Source organism: Hylobates moloch, unplaced genomic scaffold, assembly GCF_009828535.3.
Source record: "Hylobates moloch isolate HMO894 unplaced genomic scaffold, HMol_V3 SCAFFOLD_28, whole genome shotgun sequence".
NCBI lineage: Eukaryota > Metazoa > Chordata > Mammalia > Primates > Hylobatidae > Hylobates > Hylobates moloch.
The window spans coordinates 2,182,298-2,208,992 of record NW_026652303.1 but is presented as its reverse complement, the minus strand read 5'-3'; the positions used below and the strand labels follow the sequence as shown (position 1 = coordinate 2,208,992).

Sequence of the window (26,695 nt, the reverse complement as noted above, 5' to 3'; positions counted from 1 at the left end):
GGACATCTCTGACCTATCAGCTTCTTCCTAAGAAACCTGACGCACTGTGCTCCTAGATGTTACAAATGAACAAAGTGAGTTGCGCTTTCTCTTTTTTGGATCTGCCATGAATTCAGGTTTTTACACTTAATGTCATCTCAGACACTTAAATACTGAATTTCCCAGGTTACCCCAAAGCTCCAGCAAAAGGAAAGGGGGAGCAGTAGCTGCACAACACTTCATCCTTCACATCCTGAGTTCAGAGAAACCATACAAGAATTGAAAGCATTCCAGAATCCAACACAAAAACCATTCATTCATTCCTGGTTTCAGAATCCAGGATGAGGATGAGTAAAGGTATGTATGTATACCTTTCCAAGGGGTGTCAGCTACACAGTAATAAAAACACAGCCAAAATTAAACAGGCTCAGGGGCTAACTTTTCAGAATCAAGACTTGAAGACAGACATTCTAACCTGTTTTCTGATAGATTCAGAAGTCTTCATCAAGTTTAAAATATCTTTAAAGTTGATGACTATCGGCATTAAAGATCCTCTTGCCTCTTTTTCAATCCTTTCTGATTTAATAAACATTTAAGTACAAGGTACAGTTCTAGGTATTATGCAAGATACAAGGGTTACCAAGGGCTTGATCTTGACTCTTATGTTGTTATTGAAGGAGAAATGCAAATTGTAGCAGAAAAATTCCCAGAAACCCCTTAAGGATGAATAAAAAATAACCCCTTAAACCTTAAGAGGATAAAAAAGCAGGGCTCTCCCGCCCTGCTGCTTTTGGAGTCCACCCTACCGTGTCATTTCACCGCCCCATGCAACTGCCACAGCCTAATAAAGGCTTATCTGTCTGCAGAGTTACAATTTTTTTTAATTTGATGAAGAATTTCTAGTTTTTAATGGTTTTTTGTTTTTTTTTTTACAGTCCCATTCTTAGACTGGACTTAATACTGGTCCTCTTTTTCAGTTTCCTTAGTCCAATAACCACATCTTTTATAAACTCTATTTTCATGTTTTATTACCTGTATTTTGTTTCTATATGTATAATTAATTGTTAAAAATTAAGATTTTGAATCCCTTTGGATATTTATTAGGCTTCAAAGACCTTGATGGAGAAGTCTGAGTGACTGCTAGTTCTCTTACGCTGGCGGTAAGGCTGGGGTGCAATGCACACTGGTTTAGCGTGAGCAATGATCACTAAGCACAAGAGCCACGGCCACCCCTACTTTACCTCGTTCACAGACAGAACTGGAAGGTTGGTCCTGGATGGCTGTCTGGTCCTGGATGCTTTTAGTGGTCTCTTCATCTGTGGGAAGTCTTGTTTTGGAACAAATGTTTCCGTCGATATAGATGAGAAATGCCTCTTTAATATTTTTATAAACCATTTAGAACCCAATAGATTTGGTTTGTGGGTCACTCTCCTGTGAGTACCAAAGGATTTCATGGTTGGAAGGTGTGCCTTTTCATCTTGGCAACGAGCAGCATTTAATGGAGAGAGCATGCTTGTATCTGACTTTTTTTGGTTCGTTTCCAGGATCTGAGACTTATTCAAACCACCAGCTGTTTTATCATGAAGGAACAAATCCAGATTTTGACGTATTGTCAGTGTGCTGCATGTTGTATTTTCAAATTCCTTAAGTGGTTTTAACATTAGATGACCGATTCTTCGGCACTGATGTGCTTTTGATAATATACGATGAGATCCGGCCACGGCTCTGAGGAATGTGGCTGGCATTATCACATCCCAAGCTAAAAGAAAAGGAATTCAAAGTTCAAGTTTTTAAATTAATGTTTAAAACATATATAATATTTCCCTAGGTAGCAGGCATATTTCTGTAAGAAAAATTTGTAAAACAGATACATTCTAAGTAAATTCTAGTAAAAGAACAAGGTTAAAAAAATAAGTACAGTGTTTCTGCCACTTTGCCTTTACCAACATTTGGCCTTCTTCCTGGAAGATTACAAGATTATAAAGCTACTGACATAACAAGAACCTTAAAAAAAAAAAGTGATGGGACCACTTCATTTACTTCATTAGCATATCAAGTATATAAAAATCTGTGCTGGCCAGGCACTGTAGCTCACACTTGTAATCCCAGCACACTTGGGAGGCTGAGGCAGGTGGATTGCTTGAGTCCATGAGTTCCAGACCAGCTGGGGCAACATGACGAAACCTCATCTCTACAAAAATGACAAAAATTTAAAAATTAGCTGGGTGTGATGGCAGCTCATGCCTGTAGTCCCAGCTACTCACAGGCTGAGGTGGGAGGATCACTTGAGCCCAGGAGACTGAGGCTGCAGTGAGTCACGATTGTACCACTGCATCAGCTTTTTCTCCGTCTCAGGAAAAAAAAAAATCAGGAAAGGCTCCCAGAAAGATCTAAGCTGATTCTAGAAGGGGAAGGTGCTTTTCAGCTTGGGGCTGGGCATGGGAGTGCATGAGGCATGTCAGATACACACATGGACATTCCAGACAAGGGAAACAGAATTTCCCCCTTATTTACATTATGAAATATATTATTTTAAAGTTAGCCTATAGTAGGCCACACACGGTGGCTCACGCTTGTAATCCCAGCACTCTGGGAGGCTAAAGGCGGGGGGGTGGGGGGGAATCACTTGAGGCCAGGAGTTCAAAACCAATCTGGCCAACATGGCAAAACCCCATCTCTACTAAAAATACAACAAAAAATTAGCCAGGCATGGTGGTGCATGCCTTTAATCCCAGCTACTCAGGTGGCTGAGATATAGAATCGCACGAACCAGGGACGCAGAGGTTGCAGTGAGCCAGGATCGCCCCACTGCACTCCAGCCTGGGCGACAGAATAAGACTCTGTCTCAAAAAAAAAAAAAAAAAAAAGTTAGACCGTAGTAATCAATAATTCTTTTTTAAAAATAATATGTTAGGTGCTAGAGATATATGAATCAATGATCTCAGAATTCAAAGTCTAGCAGAGGAAAATGAATGAGATGCACAAATTGCTCTAGTCTGGAAAAAGGAACATGTGAAGAGTGTGGCATTGTCACAGAGGTGACATTTGAACTGAGTCTTGAAAGGGCAGAAGGATCAGCAAGTCAAACACCCCAGGCATGGAGTCCTATTCATCTCCCCATCTCAGAGGAGGTAGGAGTGAGCTGCAGGAGGTAAGAACCAAAAAAGAGCCGATGGCCAGATCACCAAAGGATATATAAAGTCATCCTAAAGAGTTTCTACAGGTGGGGAGAAAGCTGAGCTTTTAACTCAGAGTCACGCGGTCAAATGTATGTTCATGAAACAAATTTTTGGTGATGATGTGCAGGAGGAAACCAGAGAGACTCTGACATCACTCTGAGCGCTTTCTACACGCTAAGTGCTTGGCTTCACCTCATAATGATCCCATTTCACTGATTAGGAAACTGAGGTTTAAAAAGGCTAAGTGCTCACCGTTAAGAAGCTGCAGAGATGTAATTAAAATAAAACCCGGGCTTTCCCAATTCCAAAGTCAACACTCTTACCCACTACCTTGTTATTTCTTTATTACCTCTCTCCAGGATAAGGACAAAGATGATTCATGGTGATATTTAGGAGGTAGAACCTGCTGCTTTCAAAATCCCTTCAAAAGCTGGTATTCTGTGCTTCATTCTAGTCCAATTGGCTACTGTAGTTCATCTTTAATTAGTACTATTCCATGCCAGTTGAACCACTTAATTTTGAAGAAACTAACTATAAAATATTTTAGAAATTTGTCTACAGTCCTGGATTCTTTTTATTCTGAGTAAATTCTTTTTTTTTTTTTTTTTTTTGAGATAGGAGTCTTGCTCTGTCACTCAGGCTGGAGTGCAGTGGTGCCACCTCAGCTCACTGCAACCTCCGCCTCCCTGGTTCAAGCGATTCTCCTGCCTCAGCCTCCCGAGTAGCTGGGATTACAGGTGTCTGCCACCATGCCTACTTAATTTTTTGTATTTTTAGTAGAGACGGGGTTTCATCATGTTGGCCAGGCTGGTCTTGAAATCCTGACCTCAGGTGATCCACCTGCCTTGGCCTCCTAAAGTGTTGGGGTTACAGGCGTGAGCCACTGGACCCAGCCCATTTTTATCACTGCACCTTCTAGAAAGCCTAAGATTACATTTGTGCCTTACATTGTTTTTCTATCAGACATGGCCCTATTGTCATTATCAATACATTGGACCTCCTCATCTCAATTTCATCCATTCTACTCTTTAAGCACCACCTCCTATCTTTGCATCTCACTCCTTCTATTACCCAATTCCAACAATTCTTCAACCCCAACAGGACCCACAAGTCAATGATCCAACCACCTTTTCACTGTCTCTCACTCCCCATGACTTCACTTCCTCCATATCCAGTTTACACTCCGGTCTACCATTCTAACTCTCCCTTATACCCCTAGAATCCCTTGCATCCCTTTCTTCCCAGTCTTTCCCATTCATGAGCAGTAATAAATATCTTTATAACTGCTAAGCCAAAAACGTGGAGTCCAGCTTGACTCTTTATTCTCCATATCCAACTTGTCAGTAAATCCCAAGGGCCTTCTAGGGACCACTGCTCATCATCAGTAATACTACCTGATCCAAACTGCTATCCTTCCCATGGATTATTATAATAGCTTCTTAACCAGTTTTCCTGATTCTGTTTTGGGCCCCCTACAGTTTCTTCTCAACACAGCAACCAAAGTGATCCTTTGAAGTCGAATCTCAACGCGAAATCTGGCTGTGGCTTCACGGTTCACTTAATAAAAGCCAAAGCCCTCCAACCAGGCATGGCGGCTCACGCCTGTAATCTCAGCACTTTGGGAGGGATCACTTGGGGTCAGGAGTTCCAGACCAGCCTGGCCAACAACACGGCGAAACCCCGTGTCTACTAAAAATACAAAAATTAGCTGGGCATGGTGGCATGGGCCCATAATCCCAGCTACTTGGGAGGCTGAGGCACGAGAATGGCTTGAATCTGGGAGGCGGAGATTACGCCACTGCACTCCAGAATGAGCAACAAAGCGAGACTCTGTCTCAAAAAAAAAAAAAAAAAAAAAGGCCTGGCCCAGTGGCTCACGCCTGTAACCCCAGCACTTTGGGAGGCCGAGGCGGGTGATTCACAAGGTCAGGAGTTCGAGGCTAGCCTGGCCAACATGGTGAAACCTCGTCTCTACTAAAAATACAAAAAAATTAGCTGGGCGTGGTGGCGGGTGCCTGTAATCCCAGTTACTCGGGAGGCTGAGGCAGGAGAATCGCCTGAACCCAGGAGGCGGGGGTTGCAGTGAGCCGATATCGCGCCACTGCACTAATGCCTGGGCGACAGTGCAAGATTCTGTCACGGACAAAAAAAAAAAAAAAAAAAAAGCTAAAGCCCTCAAAATGGCCTGCATGGCACTACATTCTCTGGCCCTTTATCACCACTCTGACAGCACTCTCCTTTGCTTATTTTGCTTCTCATTCTGGCCTCTGGATCTTTGCACTTGCTGTTCATTACACTCTTCTCCCAGGGATCTGAAAGGCTCACACCCTCACCTCCTTCAGATGTTTGCTAAAATGTCTTCTACCCAGAGAAGGCTTCCCCAACCACTACATTAAAAACACACAACCAGCATCCATTCTCTATCTTCCTCCACTTTGCATTTCTCCATTGTTTAACATCACTTGCACACCTTTAATTTTTAGTTTATTAATTCATACTGCAAACGAACTCAGTTCTTATCATGTGCCAGGCATTGTCCTAGTTGCTGACAATACAGCTGAAAATAAAACAGACAAAAATCCTATCTTTCGAATCTTTTGAACCTTGCATTGGGAGTGACAGACAAAAACGAGGAAAATCAGTAAAATACGTGAGACACAACGCTAAAGGAAAAAAATGAGAGAAAAGGGCAGATTTTTGTGTCTTCCCTCCAGAATAGAAGCCCCCTGAGGATACAGATTTGTGTGTTTTTTCGTACTATATCTCCTGACAATAGCGCCCAGCACATAGTAGGCATTCGATCGAACTTTTAAAATGAAATACAAGGCAGTTACTCAGTTCCAGAGCACATTTCAACTTTTAGAGAACAATAACATCAATTAAGAAAATCGATTCAAGAGATAAGTGGCGCTCCTCTTTGGGAGTATGCCGTTCAATTCCTCAAACTCAAAATTATTTTATCGATTTCTAGTTACCGCGGTGCACTGGCACAAAAAAAGGGTTCACTAATTGACTGAGTGCTTTTTACTCCCAGCTAAGTCGACCAAAGATCACGGTAAGAGGCAAAGGGTCACACAGCCGCACTGGCGTAACCCGTGACTGTATACGTTCCGGGCGGCCAGGAGCCAGGGCGCAGACCTCCGAGCCGGACCACCCGAGCTGCTAGGGAAAGGCAGTACACTAACCTCTCCGCCGGAAGAGAAGAAGGAAGCGCCAGGGACGCATGCTTCCTCCGCAGGACTGCAAGGAAAGAGCCACACCACCAGCCTCTCACTACTGCAGCCAACCCATCTCCTGGAAGGGCGCTCCTTCCCATCCCTGCTACTGCGCAGCCGCACTGAACTCTGGTCTCACTTAGCGGGAGAAACTCGGGCCACGTGACTGTCTGACCACGTGACCCTCGTCGCCGCGACCTCTTCCGCTCCCTAGGCCCTGGGACCTCCCGGTCCTTGCCTGCTTCCGGCTTTCGCTCTCTTCCATATCCGCTCCTCTAGTCGCCCTCCGCTGTCCCCGCCTTCGTCCCCGGAAGATTGGGTCCTCTGGCGAGCCACTGTTTGCCGTTTGATCGGGCACCAAATAAAGTTTCTTTATTCAAAAGCACTTTTTTTTAAAGCCACACCACCCCCATTCTCAGCTCCTCCTTCGCGGTGGTACCGCCTCTGTTTCTGCGGCGGTTGAACAGCCGAGCTTTGCGGCCGGGATCGCGGAACGTGATGGCTGTCGTCCCGGTGTCTCTCTCAGGACAGGACGTGGGGTTAGTCTAGCTTTTCTCCTCCCCACTTTTGCGGAAAGCCGGGCCTCGCCGGGAGCCTGTGGGGACTAAGCGGAGGGCGTCCGCTCCCCGGTGGGCTGCGTTCGAGTCCGAGTCCCGCCGCCTGGCGCGGCTTCCCGGGGCGCTTTTGCGGATTTCGCGGACTGGGTCTGAGGCGAGGGGAGGAGGCCCCGGGGAGGGAGCCTGCCCGCCGCGGCTGCTCGTAAGGATCAGGATAGGGGTCAGCTTCGCGGTCTGTTCCTGGCAGTCACTTTTTATTCACTTTAATAAAAGCGCTTTGGGGGCGTTAAAATTCTCCGTAAGAGTTGGGGATCTCAGCGCTATTAAGAAACAGGTTTCTTCCTATTGTTGATCAAATCGTAATCTCACAGTAAGAACTGCCTGTAGTTTTTTGCTTTATAGTCGTCACCGCTACTGATTCTTGGGTAAAGTTATGGGCGACCGTGCAAATAACATCCATTTGCATAAATTGAATGGCCAAATTTATATTTGAAATTTGTCCTTACTTCAAAATATTACAAAAGACGAGAACACTTTGAAGAAAATAAACCTGGGCAGAAAGTAGGTTGAGGCCAGCAAAGTGGCGCCAATGGCCCCAAATTGAAGCAGGCACTGTTTCAGGTCATGCAAGTATAGAGAGTGTCTCCTTCAATTTCGCGCCCTAGGGCTTCTGGCCTCACTCCAGTCCTGGCCAGAGATTTTGCTCCAGAGGTGCAGGAAATGTAGTAGTTAGGAAAACAGTAATACTTTCTAATTAAAGTAAAATCTCGAAAAAGGACTTACTGTACCTACTGCGTGGGAAAATTCAAGTGACAGTTGATTTAATGTTCCTGCTCACCCTCTGAGGTATTAGTGATTTCTTTTATTAATGATTTTTAAAAATTAAATTCTGATCAACGTAGTTATTATGCGCATTAAAACCTAATCACTGTTTTGGGTGGTACTGAAAGCACCACAGAGTCAGAAAGTGTTTGCAGTTTTTTTCTTAAAGTTCTATAGCTATCATTTGAGGAAACCTTTTGAAGAAATACCCGAGTTACAATCTAGTAATTTAACAATTGTCTCCTGTGATCCGGAGATAAAAACACTAGTCAGCTAAGCTCTGTGCTCTATATTTAAAACTGCACAGAATTTCTCCACCAAATAAAGCTTTTTTTCTACCCGAATCATGTATTTCCTTAAAATGATATAAAATGATAATCTGTAAATCTTGGTTTTTGTATGAGTAAAATCAAGAATATCTTTAATTTTTTAATGCAGGTATAAGTTTTTCTTCATCTTCAGCTTGCTTCATTCTTGAACACTTTATAAGATCTCATTTTTTGATTGGGAAGAGACAGTAGCATGGCTTCATTTGCTTAGGGGCAGAATAGGATGGAAGGAGTCCATTGTGCAGATAGAGAAGGCAGAGAAGGGGAAAACTTGAAAATAATTAAAATTGACTTAGAATATAGACAGAATCTAGAGAAACAGGCTTATAAGTACCTTTAATACTTTATGTTGTTCAAGCACATTAGACACTTTAGGTGGTTTTAGATGCATTGCTTCATTCACCTTTCGAAGCATGTGACTTAGCAGATAGTAGACCTGAGACAAGAGCCTGTTTGATTTCTAAGCTAATCCATTCCCTATCTTATCACGTTGCTAAGCGAGTTTCTGATTTAGGAAAAGAAAAGCAATAGAATAGGAAAGATAAGAATGATTAAACAGACTCCATGGGAGAATCTGGGATTAGAGGCACCAAGACGATTTGGCTTCCATGACATACCAGAGAATTTTTCAGGTTTTCTTATGTCTTAATATAGTAATCATACAATACTTGTCTACCTTTTAATAGTTGTATGAGGAGTTTAATATACATGAAGTGTTCCAGAAACTAAAAGATAGCCAGTCTTCTAGTATTGATGCTGCTAAGTAATACATTGCATGTGACTCTTTTTTCTAGATCATTTGCATATCTTACAATTAAAGACAGAACACCACAGATCTTAACTAAGGTTATTGATACATTGCATCGACATAAAAGTGAATTTTTTGAGAAACATGGAGAGGTAAGAATTGTTTTAACTTTTAATTTTTTGTTAATTTCTCAACAGAAACATAATAAATAGTTCTTGAAGATATAATTTTCCTTTAAATGTAAAAATCAATAGATGGGCCAAGTATTTATTTGTTTTTAAGGTAATACATTGAAATGAAGATAGAACAGCCAATCTTCAATTTAGAAAATAATTGTGTTCCAATAATTAATTCTGTCAGTTATTTAGACCTCAGAATGTATTTTCTAATATATGCAATGTTGTAATTGGTGACTGGGCAACAGACTTGCAATTGACTTAGTCAAATGACTAAGCAATTGAGTTGCTTAGAAGAGCTTTTTAAATTTCAAGTTTAATTTGAGTTGCAGTATTTATATTACTAATTTGAGATCTTGAGTCCTGGAACTTCAAGCTGCTATGCACAGCTCAGGGATATGAATTATAATTGATTGACACATTGTACTGATTCAAGTTGGGACTCATTAGCATTCAGTGCAGAATAGGACTTTAGAAATCACTTTGTCCATTCAATTAATGGATGAGGAAAAATCCAAATAACTATGTTATGTTAGACATAGGTCTTTAAACTTGTAAGTTCAGTAATCTTTCTATTACACAATAGACTGTCAAAGAGCATACATACACCAGTACATTTTTTAAAGAGTTGAAAACAAAGATTAGAGAAATGGTTGGTGATCTTTTCTCCTTGGCCAAATTGAAATGGAGCAAGATAACACATATGCAGTTTGAGTGTAATGTTCTACTTCTTTCAACTTCTTTTATATTGTCTTGTTTGAAACTAATCCTGGCATAACACAGGGATTACCTGTTGTTCCTTATTGCTAAAATCCAGCTTAGACACTGACAGTTCTATTGATGAATGGTTTTAATGTTTATCACATAAACATAATTTTGGTAGCTGACATACCTTTATCACACAAGTATAATTTAGCCAAATTTGGATAGTTCACTTTAGTATTTGGTCATATATGTGAGCAAATTACCACAATACTTTTGTTTTTCTTGTTGTTGTTTTGTTTTTTGAGACAGGGTCTTGTTCTGTCTACTAGGCTAGAGTGCAGTGGTGCAGTCATAGCTCACTGCTGCCTCAAACTCCTAGATTCCAGCAGTTCTCCCAGTTCAGCATCCTAAAGTGGTGGTATTACAGGCGTGAGCCACTGTGCCTGGCCCCATAATGCTTTTGTAATTTCAGTTTTTTCGACCAGAGTGATCTAAAATGTAGTAATTAATGAAGTCCTAGTATATTGCTACTTGGCCTGTATGCCCGTAATCACCAGGTGACTGAAGGCAGAGTTTATTGTCTCACCAGCCCTACCCCATTTCACACTCTGCTGGGCACAGAACAAGGTGTAAATTGACACAGATAAAGTCTGCTTTTGGTAGCCTTTCTGTCCCTTTTTCATGCCTCTGTTATATGTATGGCCACTCTCCTTGGGCCTCATGTGTTCTCCTAGTTCCCTAAGCCCCCACCTATAGCAGGGCCAGGCTTATCTCCAAAGGAGCCATGCCACACAGTTTTCTGTCTTCCCCCACCTCAGCGGTCAAACGTCCGTCCCCTTAGACTACCTGGTTTGGCAGATGTGTGTCTCCTGGAGACAGGGCCAGGCTTTATTCATCTTTCTCTGGCCCTGAGGTTAGTGTCAGGCGCATACAGGGTTCAGTAAATGTTTGAATTCAATTCAAGTAAGTGAACAAACTGGCAGTGACATAACTATTAATCCATTAGCCTTTTTAGGTATATGCTTCTGTAAAAGGGTGCCTGACATCCTATAAAACCTCAGTTGTTGGAATTTATAGTTAAAGAGTTGAAGTTTAAGACTTTAGGGAAGAGATTTGGAGGAGGGGGAGTTCCTTTCAAAACAGTCAGCCACAACTTCTTTTCTTCTATTTCTGAACCTGCAGAATCTCTAAAGCTTCAATCTTTTGTTCTAGCAGCAAAATAAATTCTACCTGGAACAAAAGAAAGATTGGAGAGATGTTTATATTGAGAAAATTACAGGTCTGAAAGTAGGGACTAAATATCAACACGATAAAAATGATCTTATAAAAATACTCAGGCTTGATGTTTACTCTCTACATTTTATTATATATGTGTCTTATTAGGCTTACATTTTCTTTTTTTTAATGGGGCAGGAATCTTCCTGATGTAAAACCAGAGGTGCCAAGTCATTTTCACTTCATTCTGATCCCATTACATTTGTCCCCACTCCAATTGGCCTGTTATGTGAGATAATATTGTAGTGCCTTGTTTGTCAGCATATCTCATCTCTCCCCTAGCTAGAATTCGGCAGAAAACAAAAAAAATTTGAGCTACCAAAAGAAACCTCAGAAAGGCCACAGTTTCTTTTCTAGTGGTGTCAATGGTGAAAGAAGAATATGTATGGAAGCATGAAAGACATGGAAAATCTGGCAGGGGTTCTTTTCCCTCTGTAGTAATGGTCATCCCACCGAAGATACAGAAAGGCTAGAACTTAGGTAGATAAGGCATGGTTATGTTCATATGAGATCTATGTGTGTGTTTTGATTTTCAGTTTAAGAGTTCTAAATGTAATGTTTAAAGAAATGTAGTTTTGAACATTTTTCTTTTCTTCTTAAGTCTGTAAAAATATGTTACCCTAGAGGAATTGCACAGACACACACACACAGAGAAACACACACAATTTATTTTTCTTGTATTTTTGCAGGAAGGCGTGGAAGCTGAAAAGAAAGCTATCTCTCTCCTTTCTAAATTACGGAATGAATTGCAAACAGATAAACCATTTATCCCCTTGGTTGAGAAATTTGTTGATACTGATATATGGAATCAGTACCTAGAATATCAACAGAGTCTTTTAAATGAAAGTGATGGAAAATCAAGGTGGTTCTACTCACCGTGGTTGTTCGTAGAGTGTTACATGTATCGTAGAATTCATGAAGCAATTATCCAGAGGTACGTGTGTAATCATCAACTAGCAAATGTTCAGATAATTTATACTTTTTCTGAAATTGTAAAAGGATAAGTTTAAAAATAAGCGCCACTGGAAGCTTGAATTTGGTTGAGTTTAGCAAATCTTAATAGCCTTGTTGGACATTTCTACAAATGTTACTGATGGATATTTCTATAGCTGTTACCGATTTGACAGATTCTTGGCAATTATAATCTACTTGCCTAGAATAGACATAAGAGTAAATATCTAAAGTATGAATTGGCCAGGCCCTGAGGTTCACGCTTGTAATCCCAGCACTTTGGGAAGCTGAGGTGGGCAGATCGCTTGAGGTCAGGAGTTCGAGACCAGCCTGGCCAGCATAACGAAACCCGTCTCTACTAAAAATAAAAAAATTAGCGAGGCATGGTGGCACAGGCCTGTAATCCCAGCTACCCGGGAGGCTGAGGAATAGGAATCGCTTGAACCTGGGAGGCAGAGGTTGCAGTGTGCCAAAATTGCACCACTGCACTGCAGCCTGAGCAACAGAGTGAAACTCTGTCTCAATAAAATAGATAAATCATGAATTAATGATTCTATTAAAGACTTCTAGAATAAGAGAAGTTTTGCTTGTTGAGTAAAAAATGTTAATTTGAAATAGTTATATATATAAAATCAGGATGGGACAAAGTAGCATATGTTTTGTTTATTAAAATAGATAATAAACATGTTACAACTTATTTGGTTTAAGGAGTCATGAGAACAGTGAATCATACTATTGTATTACAGTCTTAATCTTCCATTATTTTTTAAAAAGGCTAGTTTAGAAAAAGATTTTAAAAGTACACATGTTTCAAAGTAACTTTTTATAGGCTTGTTTATATTATTTAATTTTCCCCAGGAAAACATCTGATAGAGAACTAGTTTTTAGACCAGGCGTGGTGGCTCATGCCTGGAATCCCAGCACTTTGGGAGGCTAAGGCAGGTGGATCACTTGAGGTCAGGAATTTGAGACCAGCCTGCTGAATGTGGCGAAACCCTGTCTCTACAAAAAATATGTAATTACCCAGGTGTGGTGGCACATGCCTGTAGTCCCAGCTACTCGGGAGGCTGAGGCAGGAGAATCACTTGAACTTGGGAGGCGGAGGTTGCAGTAGCCGAGATTACACCACCGTACTCCAGCCTGGGCGACAGAGCGAGACTGTTTAAAAAAACCAAAAAACAAAAAACTGTTATTTATAGTGCCAAAGAAAAGTTAATGGGGATTATTGGATTATCCTTAATAAGCATAGGTTCCAAAAATACAGGTTTGTTAAGAGGAATCCTTTGGTATCTGTTCCTAAACATAGCATAGGACAATTTAAGGTGATCTATCAAGTCAGCACTAATTGTAAAATAAAATTATTTTGGGAAACATATGGAACTTTAAAATCTGTTCATTAGCTTTTTTGTCTTAATCTTATACACACATATATATATATTTTTGTTGTTGTTGTTTGTTTGTTTAAGATGGAGTCTCGCTCTGTCGCCCAGGCTGGAGTACAGTGGCGCCATCTTGGCTTACTACAACCTCTGCCTTCCGGGTTCAAGCAGTTCTCCTGCCTCAGCCTCCCGAGTAGCTGGGATTACAGGCACCCCCCACCATGCCTGGCTAACTTTTTTTTGTTTTTGTATTTTTAGTAGAGATGGGGTTTCCTTATGTTGGCCAGGCTGGCCTTGAACTCCTGACCTCAGGTGATCTGCCCACCTCATCCTCCAAAGTGCTGGGATTACAGGCATGAGCCACCACGCCCAGCCTAAATATTTTTTTTCATATCACAATTTGTTGTTTTTTCTGATAGATAGGTTTTAGAACTTCTGATCTAAAAGCAAAATACGCTATTAAAACTCTGGTGCAGGCCGGGTGCGGTGGCTCACAGCTGTAATCCCAGCACTTTGGGAGGCCGAGGCAGGCAGATCACAAGGTCAAGAGATTGAGACCATCCTGGCCAACATGCTGAAACCCCATCTCTACTAAAAATACAAAAATTAGCTGGGCGTGGTGGTGCACGCCTGTAGTCCCAGCTACTTAGGAGGCTGAGGCACAAGAATCACTTGAACCCAGGAGGCAGAGGTTGCAGTGAGCCAAGATTGCACCACTGCACTCCAGCCTGGGCGAAAGAGCGAGACTCTGTCTCAAAAACCAAAAAAAAACTGGTGCACTGCTTGGCACGGAGAAGGCACCCCAGCTGAAGATGTAAGGGGCTGTCAGTAACTAGCAATGTTCTAGTGACTGCGCAACCCAGTGAAATGTAGGCGTTGTTATGGTTTCCATTTTACAGTCGAGGTGACTGAGGTTCAGAGAGATTTCTAACATGCCCAAGGTAACATGGCTAGTAGGTGGTGGAACCAGGATTTGAGCCTGGTCTGTGTGAATCAGATTAGTGTCCTTATTCAACCATTCTTCCCAAATAGTAGATTTAGATGCCTGTCAAGGACTTAGAGTAGTCTGAAATTCGGGGTGATGGTTTCATAGTTTTGGAAAATATCTGTGGTATGAGCCAAAGCTGCCAAAGTGTTGAAAGACTGGGTGGCATCTTGAGCGGGGTTGGTGGAGTTTGTGTGTTTAAGGCAAGAGGAATGCTGTTTCTGAGTTTGATTTTAGAGGTTGATCAGATTCAGAGACTAAAAATACCTAGAGCAGATTTTCACAAACCTGGCTGCACATTTATGACCCAGTTGGGGGAAAAGGAAGGTGGCTTCAAAAATGCGTATTTTTAGGCCAGGCACGGCGGCTCATGCCTGTGATCTCAGCACTTTGGGAGGCCGAGGCAGGTGGATCTCCTGAGGTCAGGGGTTTGAGACCAGCCTGGCCAACATGGTGAAACGCTGTCTCAGCTAAAAATACAAAAAATAGCCAGGCATGGTGATGAGCACCTGTAATCCCAGCTACTTGGGAGGCTGAGGCAGGAGAATCATTTGAACCCAGGAGGTGGAGGTTGCAGTGAGCCGAGGTCGTGCCATTGTACTCCAGCCTGGGCGACGAGCAAAACTCCGTCTCAAAAAAACCCCACATAATTTTAGATTATTATGTTGGAATAAATACAAATTGCTTAATTTATCTGGGGTGGGGCCTGGGCATCAGTTTTTCTTTCGGAAGCTCGGAGTGATGATACCCACTGGTTCAGCGAACAGATTGTTAAATGGGATAGAGGGAACATGCAACTTTTAAGTTCAAGAAACTAGAATGTTGCACAATCACGGATGTAGAACTCTTCCCAAAGCGGTTTCTGTGGCAGATAAAGAGCCATCTTACAGTGGAGCCAGCACTGAAGTAATTCTTAAATGTCTAATTTTTAGGTTCTTCTATGGGGGATCCCTATCCTAGGTCAATGGCAACTCCAAACTGACCAGCTTTTATAAAAGACATGTTTATATTGATTTTACCATTTTACACTGAAACATGCTTCGATAGTCTGCCAGTCTAAATTAAGATTCAAAGTTTTAGCCATATGTGAAATTTAAACATATTGGGTAAATACACTTCAGATATTGAAAGATGAAAGTGTAGAGAAAATACTAGATTTTTAAAAAACTTTTTAATAAAGTGTAATATACATATAGAAAAATGTGCATGCCTTATGTGTTCAAGAACATACTTGCGTACCCAGTGCCCAGATCAAGAGACAGAACCTTACAGACCCCAGAAGTCCACTTTGAGTCCCCTTCCAGTCACTGCCATCATTACCTCTCAAGGATAAGCATTGTTCTGACCTGTGTTAGTTTTGCCTGTTTTTTAACTTTACTGAAATGAAATGATACAGTGTATAGTTTTGTGTCTGGCTTCTTTCACTCGTTTTTTTGTTTGTGAGACTCATCCATATGTTACAATATAATTATAGATCATTCTCATTGCTTTATAATATTGTGTTATACGAACATATTACAATCTGTTTACTTCGTTGTGATGGATATTTGAGTACTTTTCAGTTTGGAGTTGTTAGGAAGAATGCTGCTATAAACATTCTGACACTTTTTTGCTGAACATATGTATGAATACATCTGTTGGGTATATCCCTAGAAGTGAATCACTGGGTCATAGTGTGTGTACATACACAGCTTTAGTAGATTCTAAAATAGAAAACATTCTAAAATGAGAATTTATATATAGTTATGTGAGTTTACTCTCTTAAATACAAGAAATAAGGCTCATTCTTAATATGAGATGTGACTTTAATGAATTAGAACATGTTTTATTAGAACTTTCTGTAAAGGGCCAGGTAGTAAATCTTTTAGGCATAGGGGCCATGTGGTCTCTGTTGCAGCTGCTGAACCTGCCATTGTAGTATGAAAGCAGCCTTAAATACTATGTAAGGATGAGCAGGGCTGTGTTCTAAAGAAACTTCATTCAGTGGACACTGAAATTTGAATTTCATGTGTCACAAAATACCACTTTTCGTTCACTTTGTTTTCAGCCATTCAAAAATGTAAAAACCACTCTTAGCATGTGAGTCAGACAAAACAGGTGGTGGGCCGGATTGGGTCTGTGCATCCAAATGATTTTTATCCTTTTAAGTCACCTTGAGAGACTGATTGATTTCAGCGGTGCTGCCATTGCTAAAACCATCTTTGAATTATTTGGAACTTCTTTCAGAGCAAGTTTACATGCCTCAAAATGAAAATTAGTCTTCCTGTTTTTTTAGTTACTCATTTTCGATTAAAAAAATGTTTTTATCCAATTTGATCACACACCTCATTCTACTGAAATCACTCAGAGTGACTTTTGGCTGTTTCCAAAAATAAATTGACTCCAAAGGATGAAGATATGTGATCACTGACAGGAGGTTTAATGATGTGCCATAGGTTCTGAAGAAAATTCCAAAAGAGGAATTCCAAAAGTGCTCTGAGCAATGGCAGCGCCCTTGGAATAAGGGTGTAGCTTCCTGAGGTGACTGGCAGAAGGAGGCAGCCATCATTCGGATGTTTAAATACTGGTGTGTTATTTAAAAAAACAAAACAAATCAAGCCAATTACACCAGTGTTAGATTGTTTTTACCCTAACATGAATGACCCATGGAAAAAGTAGTTAATTTGGAAGACCCAATAATCTGAATGTCTTTTATATTCAATTCAGTAAAGATGATTATATTAGTATTTATATCTTCTTAGTTATGATTTTCTTAGGCCAATATAATATGATTTAATCTCTCATTGGAAAACATGAAGGTGTAGCCATGCCGCATACATCACCTTTGGTTAAAGTTGCCCAAAAATACCTAAATATTAGTGATAAAAAGTTATCGTTCTTCTAAAACTTAAAATAGTATTGTCTGATTTATCTTAAGTACTCATTGTATTTCCATCATACTCTGTGTTTCATTCTGTTAGTGATTGCTGCATTGTATTCAAATATTCTGTTTATATTCTATACATTTGTTACTAGAACTCTGCCACATCGGCGCTTAAAAAGTGTTTGTTGAACTAAAGCAGTTGTCTTGAAATTTATCTTTCTCCTTCTTTTGCCCTGGAATCCCTGCTAGGTAGATAATTATGAGCATAGTCACTATCACTATTTAATATTTCCAGAAAAATACTTGATTTGGGAACTTTTGACTATTAAAATGAGTTTGAGAGATTTTTGTGTAATTTGATTATTTAGTGTTAAGTTTTTCTAGTTAGTCAGTTAGATAAATGTTATATCTAGTTTCTGTTAGCACTAATTATTGAGACTGTATGGTGCTATTTTCTTTGAAGAACTGCAGTTATCCAAATGTACAGACTAAAATGTTTCACTTTGTTTTTCTCCTACTTTAGTCCACCAATCGATTACTTTGATGTATTTAAAGAATCAAAAGAGCAAAGTTTCTATGAGTCACAGGAATCTATCATTGCTTTATGTACTCACCTGCAACAATTGATAAGAACTATTGAAGACCTAGATGAAAAACAGCTGAAAGATGAGTTTTTTAAACTTCTGCAGGTAAATATGATCATTAATCTTCTGAGTATGTTTTATTTAAACAAAATAAACTGCTATACAGTTAACAAAACATGTAAATATTTTTCTTTGCTATAATTGATGATTTTTTACCTAATGGTGTTAAGAGATGAAATTCCATTTAATTTCTAGAAATGGGTTTGAAATCTTTTTCTGCTCTCACTGGCTATAATTTTAGTGGCAAAGAAGTTATCTGACTTCCTAGCTTCTGTCATACTTGAGAGAATACTTCATAGTAATTTGCTTAGCTTTTGTCATGCTTGAAAGAATACTTAATAGTAATTTGGTCTCCCAGCTGACTTGGGTGTGTGTTGGCTCTGTGGCTAATTTGTGTTTGGACCTGAGGCCTGTCACTTAATTTCTCTGGGCCTCAGTTTCCTCCTCTGTTCAATGAGGATAATGTATACTGTGTAATTTGATGTGAGAATTCAACTAGATTCTTGCATATGAAGTGCTGAGCACAGAGCCTGGGATACAGCCTGCTGTTAGCAACAGTAGGTGATAATACTCGGGTGTTCAGTTGGACCATTAATACAGTTTCATTACATTTCTTTGTTTATCTTGTATTCAGTTTAGTTTTTAATTCATGCAAACATCCTGAAATTTACAACACGATATTAGAATCAGATAGGAAACATGTGGTACATAGCAGTATCCCCAGCCCTTACATTTTCCAGAAAAAGTGAGGAAGACTTTCAAAAAGAAATGTTAGAAAGTGCCATGAAGAAAAATAAAGCAGGAAAAGGGCGTTGGGAATGTTGGGGAAGGGATCAGGGCTGCCAGGGAAGGGTCCATGGAGGCTGAGGCCACAGACCTGAAGGCAGGGAAGGAGGAAGTCAGGTGCATGTCTGTGGAGTACATGGAGAGATGAGAAACATTGCAAGGAAACCCTGTAGTTACTGAGAGGTAGCGGGGTGGAAGGGACACAGAACAGCTTGTATTAAATAAATTTTTACTAAAAGTGAAACAGAAGCCATCAGAGGGTTTTGAACAGAGAGGTAATGCTATTTGACTATTTCAAGGAATGTTTCTGAGAATAGACTGCAGGGGCCGAAGGTGGAAATGGGGAGAGCTGGTCTGAAAATAACTTGGGGAGGGAGGTTGGGGCCAAGTTGGTAGCGTAAGAGTTAGTGACATCACCAGAGCCTGGGTGTTCTTTGAACATAGAAGCTACAGAACTTGCTGACAGATTATACGTGGTGACAAAGCCCTGGTGAGACTTCGAGGGCAAGCAAAGTCACAAATAAAGGCATATTTTGAGTTCAAAACAAAAATTGTCAGGACATTGTTTTTTTTTGAGACAGTCTTGCTCTGTCACCCAGGTTGGAGTGCAGTGGTGCGATCTCAGCTCACTGCAACCTCCGTCTCCCCGGTTTAAGCAATTCTCCTGCCTCAGCCTCCTGAGTAGCTGGGATTACAGGCGTATACCACCATACCTGGCTAATTTTTGTATTTTTAGTAGAGACCGGGTTTCGCCATGTTGGCCAGGCTGGTCTTGAACTCCTGACCTCAGGTGATCCGCCCGCCTTGGCCTCCCAAAGTGCTGGGGTTATAGGCATGAGCCACCTTGCCTGGCCCAGGATATTGTTAACTAATAAACCTTGTTTTTTTGTTTTTTCCTCTTAACTCTGCCTTATGCTTAGCCTTGGAATTAAAAAAAAAAAAAAAGACTGGTGTGCTAGTTCTTGACTCCTAGCTAGCCCATTCTTTCAGGGAATCATTTTCTTTGAATGTGTTCTTTGTCCCGTAAGTATAATAAACTGTGAAGAAGAATGAGCATGCATCTATTTTCTGTCATCGGATTTAGCTAACAACTTCTTCACACTGTCACTGTGCTCCCAAGTGAAGGGGGCCAGAGTTGCCTCTGCTTGGTGTCCGCAGTGAGCAACAGGTTAACATCTCAAGGGAAGCTTGAAAACATTCTAGTTTGCAGAGAATGTTGATCTCTTTCAAAAGTCATAGCACTCTCCCACTGTCCACACGCACATTTCTGGGGCCACTATGTCAAATGCCATTCTAGGTGCTGGGCATGTAGTGGTAAAACAAAAACAGGCTGATCCTCCCTATCAAAACTTGTAATCTTGAGGGAATATAGACAATCAAGTAATTGCACAAAGAACTATGTCATTACAAACTGGAAGATGGTGTGAAGGGAAAGTGCAGGAGGCTAGCACAGAACCTGCTCTCAGTCGCTGAAGGCCAGCGTGGACACCATTGTATGGATTTCTTCAGGAAACCTAGAAAAAGGTGACCTTGGACACTTTAGTTATTATTTAAGCCTTATTTTTTTAAAAACATTTATTCATTTATCTCTTTTTAAAATAATACTGTTCGGCTGGGCATGGTGGCTCACACCTGTAATCCCAGCACTTTGGGAGGCTGAGGTGGGCAGATCACCTGAGGCCAGGAGTTTGAGACCAGCCTGGCTAACATGGTAAAACCCCGTCTCTACTAAAAATACAAAAAATTAGCTGGGCGTGGTGGTGGGTGCCTGTAATCCCAGCTACTTGAGAGGCTGAGGCAGGAGAATGCTTGAACCCGGGAGACGGAGGTTGCAGTGAGCCGAGATCATGCCACTGCACTCCAGCCTGGGTGACAGAGCGAGACTCTGTCTCAAAAAATAAATAAAAATAAAAATAAATAATACTATTTCCCTGTAATCCCAGCACTTTGGGAGGCTAAGGCGATCACATCACTTGAGGTCAGGAGTTCGAGACCAGCCTGTCCAACATGGCAAAACCCCGTATCTACTAAAAATATATAAATTAGCTGAGTATGGTGGCATACACTTGTAATCCCAGCTACTTGGGAGGCTGAGGCAGGAGAACTGCTTGAACCTGGATGGCGGAGGTTGCAGTGAGCCAAGATCGCACCACCGCACTCCAGCCTGGGTGACGGAGACTCTATCTCAAAAAAAAACGCGAAACGAAAACCCTATTGGTGGGAACATGCATTCTCCTTATTTTAAATCACAAATGAGGGCCTGACAAGGTGGCTCATGCTTATAATCTCAGCATTTTGGGAGGCCACGGCAGGAGGATTGCTTGAGGCCAGGAGATGGAAATTAGCCTGGTCAACATAGTGAGACCCCATCTTTATTCAAAAAAAATCACAAATGAGAGTAGAGTCTGTTTTGGCTAGTGTTTATTGAGTACTTCTATATGCCAGGTATTTGGTACATTATTTACATGTATTAGATCAATTCTCACAATAATTCTGTGAGGTCAGTAGTAGTATCTCGTTTTTCAGTTGCAGGACTTGAGCCTTAGAGAGCTTAAGTAATTTGTTGATGATCATAAACTGAAGATGCTGAGTTTGAACCCAGGTCAAGCTGGAAGCCCTAAACGTGTAATTTTATGGCTTAAAAAAAAAATAGGCCTACATACTGTTTTCTACAAAATGTAGTTGAGTATTAATTCAATTTAAAGCTGAATAAGATAATTGATTACAATGGGTCTTTAGTTAACATGACCTTCTTTAAAAAGTAGCATCTTTAGATTTCACCTTGTTCAGTTTTTAAAATTTTACAAATGAGAGAACCAAATCCCAGAGAGGTGTCATGTCCTAAGGTTATGCGGTTAGCGAAAGAAACTGGACAGTTCTGCAGGGGCAAGGAGGAAAAAATAAACTTTTATTTTTTCTCTTGACTCTGGATTATATGGGCAACTTTGAGCCTCTCTTCACGCATCTGATTATGTTCTAATATCTGCAAGCTGCAAAAACTTTTATTCTGAATAAACAATGTGAGTGCTAAAATGATTGAAACCAGTTTTTTTAAGTCCATTACATACTGATGAATTAAAAATTTCAGTTTTATCTTGTTAATACAGCATCATGTGAAATAATGTTTGTGCATTATTAGAGAAAGTATAGATTTGATGGGCATTTAAAGAGTTTTGTAGATATTTAATAGTTTTTTAGCAATGTCCCCCCACCCTGCTACATAATGGAGTTTTGTTGGCTATTCAGAAGAAGGGTGAATATTTTTTACTTTTTCTTTTTCAGATTTCACTGTGGGGAAATAAGTGTGATCTGTCATTCTCAGGTGGAGAAAGTAGTTCTCAGGATACTGATGTACTAAATTCATTGGAAGACCTAAAACCTTTCATTTTATTGAATGATATGGAACATCTTTGGTCATTGCTTAGCAATTGCAAGAAAACAAGAGAAAAAGCTTCTGTTACTAGAGTGTATATTGTTCTCGATAATTCTGGATTTGAGCTTGTTACAGATTTAGTATTAGCCAACTTCTTGTTGTCCTCTGAACTGGCTACTGAGGTTCATTTTTATGGAAAAACAATTCCATGGTTTGTTTCTGATACTACTATACATGATTTTAATTGGTTAATTGAACAGGTAAAACATAGCAATCATAAGTGGATGTCCAAGTGTGGGGCCGACTGGGAAGAGTATATTAAAATGGGTAAATGGGTTTACCACAATCATATATTTTGGACTCTGCCTCATGAGTACTGTGCAATGCCTCAGGTTGCTCCCGACTTATATGCTGAACTACAGAAGGCACATTTAATTTTATTCAAGGGTGATTTGAATTACAGGAAGTTGACAGGTGACAGAAAATGGGAGTTTTCTGTTCCATTTCATCACGCTCTGAATGGCTTCCATCCTGCACCCCTCTGTACCATAAGAACATTAAAAGCTGAAATTCAGGTTGGTCTGCAGCCTGGGCAAGGGGAACAGCTCCTGGCCTCTGAGCCCAGCTGGTGGACCACTGGAAAATACGGAATATTTCAGTACGATGGTCCCCTTTGACTTGATTTAGGAGCTCCCAGTTGCATAGAAAGATCTGATGAGCACCTTTTCATCCCCAGAAAAGGAGCGCGTGAATTGAGTCGCCTGGCGGCTCTGTACGTGCTCTGGGAAGCTTAACTTCTCGGTGCCCATCTATGTACACTGGATGATTTTTCTTTTGAACATTTTGCCCCACTACACTGTTTTGGGGATAGCTGGGTTAAACAAGTTAAAGATATTTACATTTATATTGGAGTTTTAGCAACTTTTTTTCAGGTTAAATACATAATTTCAAGTGCTTTTAATGAACTTTTTTTTTTTTTATTTTGAGACGGAGTCTCGCTCTCTCGCCCAGGCTGGAGTGCAGTGGCGCAATCTCGGCTCACTGCAAGCTCTGCCTCCCGGGTTCACGCCATTCTCCTGCCTCAGCCTCCCGAGTAGCTGGGACTACAGGCGCCCACCACCATGCCCGGCTAATTTTTTTATATTTTTAGTAGAGACGGGGTTTCACTGTGGTCTCGATCTCCTGACCTCGTGATCTGCCCGCCTCGGCCTCCCAAAGTACTGGGATTACAAGCGTGAGCCACCGCACCCGGCCAATGAACTTATTTTTATTGGCTAGGAAGCAAAAAATAAGTGAGTTCTGCTTTCAGTTAGTTAACCCTGTTCTTTTCTTAAGTAGTACACTGCATGGTATTTAATATTCCAGGAAGCATGGGATTTTATTTTGCTTGATTTTGGGCTCATGAAATAATAGCTCTATGAAAATGCGCATCTTAATGACTCTTTGTAAAGAGAGGCATTTCTTACAACTGTGATGTTTGCTTACATAAAAGTTACCTCATAAGTTAATTCTAATTTTTATTCTCCTTGAATTTTTTATTTCATTTCAATAGCTTGTTTCATTTGCACGCCTTTGTATTTTGATTGACCTGTAGAATGGATGTTAGGAAACTCAAAATTGAACACAGTGAAACAAATGGTATTTGAAGAAATGTAATATCTTTTATATTCTATTTATGATATCCATAATCAAATGAGATTATTTTACCACATAAATGTTTTAAATAAACAGATTTTTAGTTTGCAGTTTTAGGAAAATGCTTTAGATAGAAAAGGTTCTTAGGCATTGAATTTGGAGTACTACCAACAATGAATGAATTTATTTTTTATATTTTTACACATTTTATTGGTCATTGTCACAGATACTAAATACTAAAAATTTCAGGTCAGTTTGTTTTGAAACTGAAATTGGAAATAAATCTGGAAATGTTTTGTTGCACTAAAATAATAAAATGAATTGTACTGAAAATCTCATTGGTTTTATTTTCCAGTGGGGAAAAGTCAAGAAAGGAAGATTAAAAATGAGATTTATATAAAATTGCCAAAAGCAGTTATTAAATATCATTTATAAAAGGTTATTAGTCTATGCTCTTGCTAAGTATTAAAAAAGATTTTTGCAAAATGTTTATATAAATAGCTGTACATTTTGAATCTACTGTTTCTTTATCCACATGTGTGCCTGTTTTAAAGAGTAAGTTTGTAAAATGCTTCCATATTAGAATTATTTGTAGGCATTTGACATAATTTAGAAACACAGTTGTATATTTAGGGTGACTTCATAGCCACCGTGTGAGCTCCAGCACTGGAAGTAGTTCAGCACCCCCACTCCCCCATGAAAAAGAGCAAGGAAGCAAACTAGTGCGAGAAAGGTGGCACTGAGGAAGAGGAAGTCAGGTCAAGGTGGAATTTTTTTTAATGCTTAGCAGGAGGAAGGGCCTACCTATGTTTTCACCAGTTGATTTTTAAGTTTTAATGTTAGTTTAGTGTTGTTTTGTTTTTAAGACAGGGTCTCGCCCTATTTCCCTGGCTGGAGTGCAGTGGCATGATCACAGCTCACTGCAGTCTTGACCTCCCGGACTTAGGTGATCCTCTGACCCCAGCCTCTTCAGTAGCTGGAAATATGGGTGTGTGCCACCATGCCCAGCTAATTTTTTTTATTTTGTAGCGATGAGGTCTCACTATGTTGCCCAGAGCTGGTCTCAAACTATTGGCTTCAGACTCCCAAAGTGCTAGGATTATAGGCAAGGCCACCGTGCCCAGCCTCACCAGTTGATTTTTTTTTTTTTTTTTGAGACGGAGTCTCACTCTGTTGCCAGGCTGGAGTCCAGTGGCGCAATCTCAGCTCACTGCAATCTCCGCCTCCCAGGTTCAAGTGGTTCTTCTGCCTCAGCCTCCCGAGTAGCTGGGATTACAGGCATGGGCCACCACCCCAGCTAATTTTTGTAGTTTTAGTAGAGACGGGGTTTCACCATGTTGGCCAGGATGGTCTCGATCTCCTGACCTCGTGGTCTGCCCGCCTCGACCTCCCAAAGTGCTGGGATTACAGGCGTGAGCCACCGCACCTTGCCCAGTTGATTTTTTAAAACAGCTTTACTGAAATACAAATACAATTCATCCATTTAAAGGGTACAGTATTTTAGTATATTCACAGGGTTGTTTTTGTTACCGCTAAAACAAACTAGTACCTATTGATAGTCATTCCCCTTTGCCCCCTCCTTAGCACTTGGCAACCATGAATCTCTCTGTCTATATGAATTTAGATGTTCTGGACATTACATATAAATAGAATCAAAATAGGTGGTCTTTTGTGACTAGCTTATTTTCAAGGTTCATCAGTTGTATGTGTCAGTCAGTCCCAACTCTTCTCTAATTAGGACTCTACAAGTACTTCATCTTTTTTGATGGCTGAATACTTTTTTTTTTTAAGAGATGGGGTTTTGCCATGTTGCCCAGCCTGGTCTCCGGCCTCCCAAAGTGCTGGGAGACCTCCCTGCACCAGGGAGTGCAGGAGACCTCCCTGCACCAGGGAGTGCAGGAGACCTCCCTGGTCTCCTGGCCACCAGTCTTAGCCTCCCAAAGTGCTGGGATTGCAGTTGTGAGCCACTGCGCCCGGCCCAAATACTATTCCATTGTATGGACATACCATGTTTTATTCATTTGTCAGGTGATGGGCATTTGGGTTGTTTCCACTTTTTGACTATTATGAATAATGCTGCTATGACATTCATGTATAAGACTTGTGTATGTTTTCACTTCTTTTGGGTATATACGTAGGGGTGAAAGTGTTCCATCATATGGTAACTGTAATGTTTTGTGTGTCTGTCAAATACTTTCCCTGACGTGTTTGCACCATTTCACATTCCTTCCAACAATGCACGACAGCTCCAGCTTCTCCACGTTTTTGTCAGCACTTGTTACTCTTTTTTTTTTTTTTTTGAGACAGAGTCTTGCTCTGTCACCCAGGCTGGAATGCAGTGGCATGATCTCGGCTCACTGCAACCTTGCCTCCTGGGTTCAAGTGATCCTCTTGCCTCAGTTTCCCAAGTAACTGGGATTACAGGCACGCACCACCATGCACCAGTTAATTTTTGTATTTTTTTTAGTAGAGACTGGGTTTCACCGTGTTGGCCAGGCTGGTCTTGAACTCCTGACCTCAAGTAATCCACCCGCCTCAGTCTCCCAAAGTGCTGGGATTACAGGCGTGAGCCACTGTGCCTGGCCTGTTATTAATGGTATCCGTGTTTTTGATTATAGCTGAACTGTTGGGTGCAAAGTGGGAATCTCATGCTTTTGAATGGCATTTCCCTAATGAATAATGTTGAGCATATTTTCATGTGCTCATTGGCCGTTTGTGTATCTTCTTTGGGAAGATGTCTTCAATTCCTTTGCCCATTTAAACATTATCTTCTTATGAGTTATAAAATTTAAAAGATATATTCTGGGCTGGGCGCAGTGGCTCACGCCTGTAATCCCAGCACTTTGGGAGGCCAAGGCGGGCAGATCACAAGGTCAAGAGATCGAGACCATCCTGGCCAACATGCTGAGACCCTGTCTCTACTAAAAATACATAAATTAGCTGGGCATGGTGGCGTATGCCTGTAATCCTAGCTACTCGGGAGGCTGAGGCAGGAGAAGCACTTGAACTAGAGCAGTAGAGGTCGCAGTGAGCCGAGGTCATGCCACTGCACGTCAGCCTGGTAACAAAGTGAGACTGTCTCAAAAAAAAAAAA

At 40.8% G+C, this 26,695-nt stretch overlaps 2 protein-coding genes across 6 annotated transcripts in view; one reads left to right on the top strand and one right to left on the bottom strand.

Annotated features, from left to right (window-relative positions):
- The window catches only part of LOC116463186 (required for meiotic nuclear division protein 1 homolog), a 45,814-nt gene extending 39,348 nt beyond the window's left edge, over positions 1-6,466 (bottom strand). For all 4 annotated transcript variants that reach the window (XR_009211997.1, XR_004246602.2, XM_032146182.2 and 1 more), the window contains exons 1-2: positions 6,344-6,466; positions 1,221-1,738 (exon numbers count right to left, since the gene is read on the bottom strand). Coding sequence is in view for 2 of the 4 variants with exons in the window: in XM_032146182.2 (XP_032002073.1) it covers positions 1,221-1,738; positions 6,344-6,383 (558 nt within the window). In the remaining 2 variants the exon portion in view is untranslated. The remainder of the gene's footprint in view (positions 1-1,220; positions 1,739-6,343) is intronic.
- A 169-nt stretch (positions 6,467-6,635) lies between these two features.
- Positions 6,636-26,695, top strand: part of LOC116463156 (damage-control phosphatase ARMT1) — a 168,163-nt gene continuing 148,103 nt past the window's right edge. The window contains exons 1-5 of one of the 2 annotated variants that reach the window (XM_032146149.2): positions 6,636-6,912; positions 8,876-8,981; positions 11,675-11,919; positions 17,687-17,852; positions 21,876-23,934. In XM_032146149.2, the coding sequence (XP_032002040.1) occupies positions 6,872-6,912; positions 8,876-8,981; positions 11,675-11,919; positions 17,687-17,852; positions 21,876-22,643 (1,326 nt within the window). In that variant the 5' untranslated portion in view covers positions 6,636-6,871 and the 3' untranslated portion in view covers positions 22,644-23,934. Of the gene's footprint in view, positions 6,913-8,875; positions 8,982-11,674; positions 11,920-17,686; positions 17,853-21,875; positions 23,935-26,695 lie in introns of those variants that run through there. The other variant, XM_058434481.1, reaches the window with a different exon arrangement.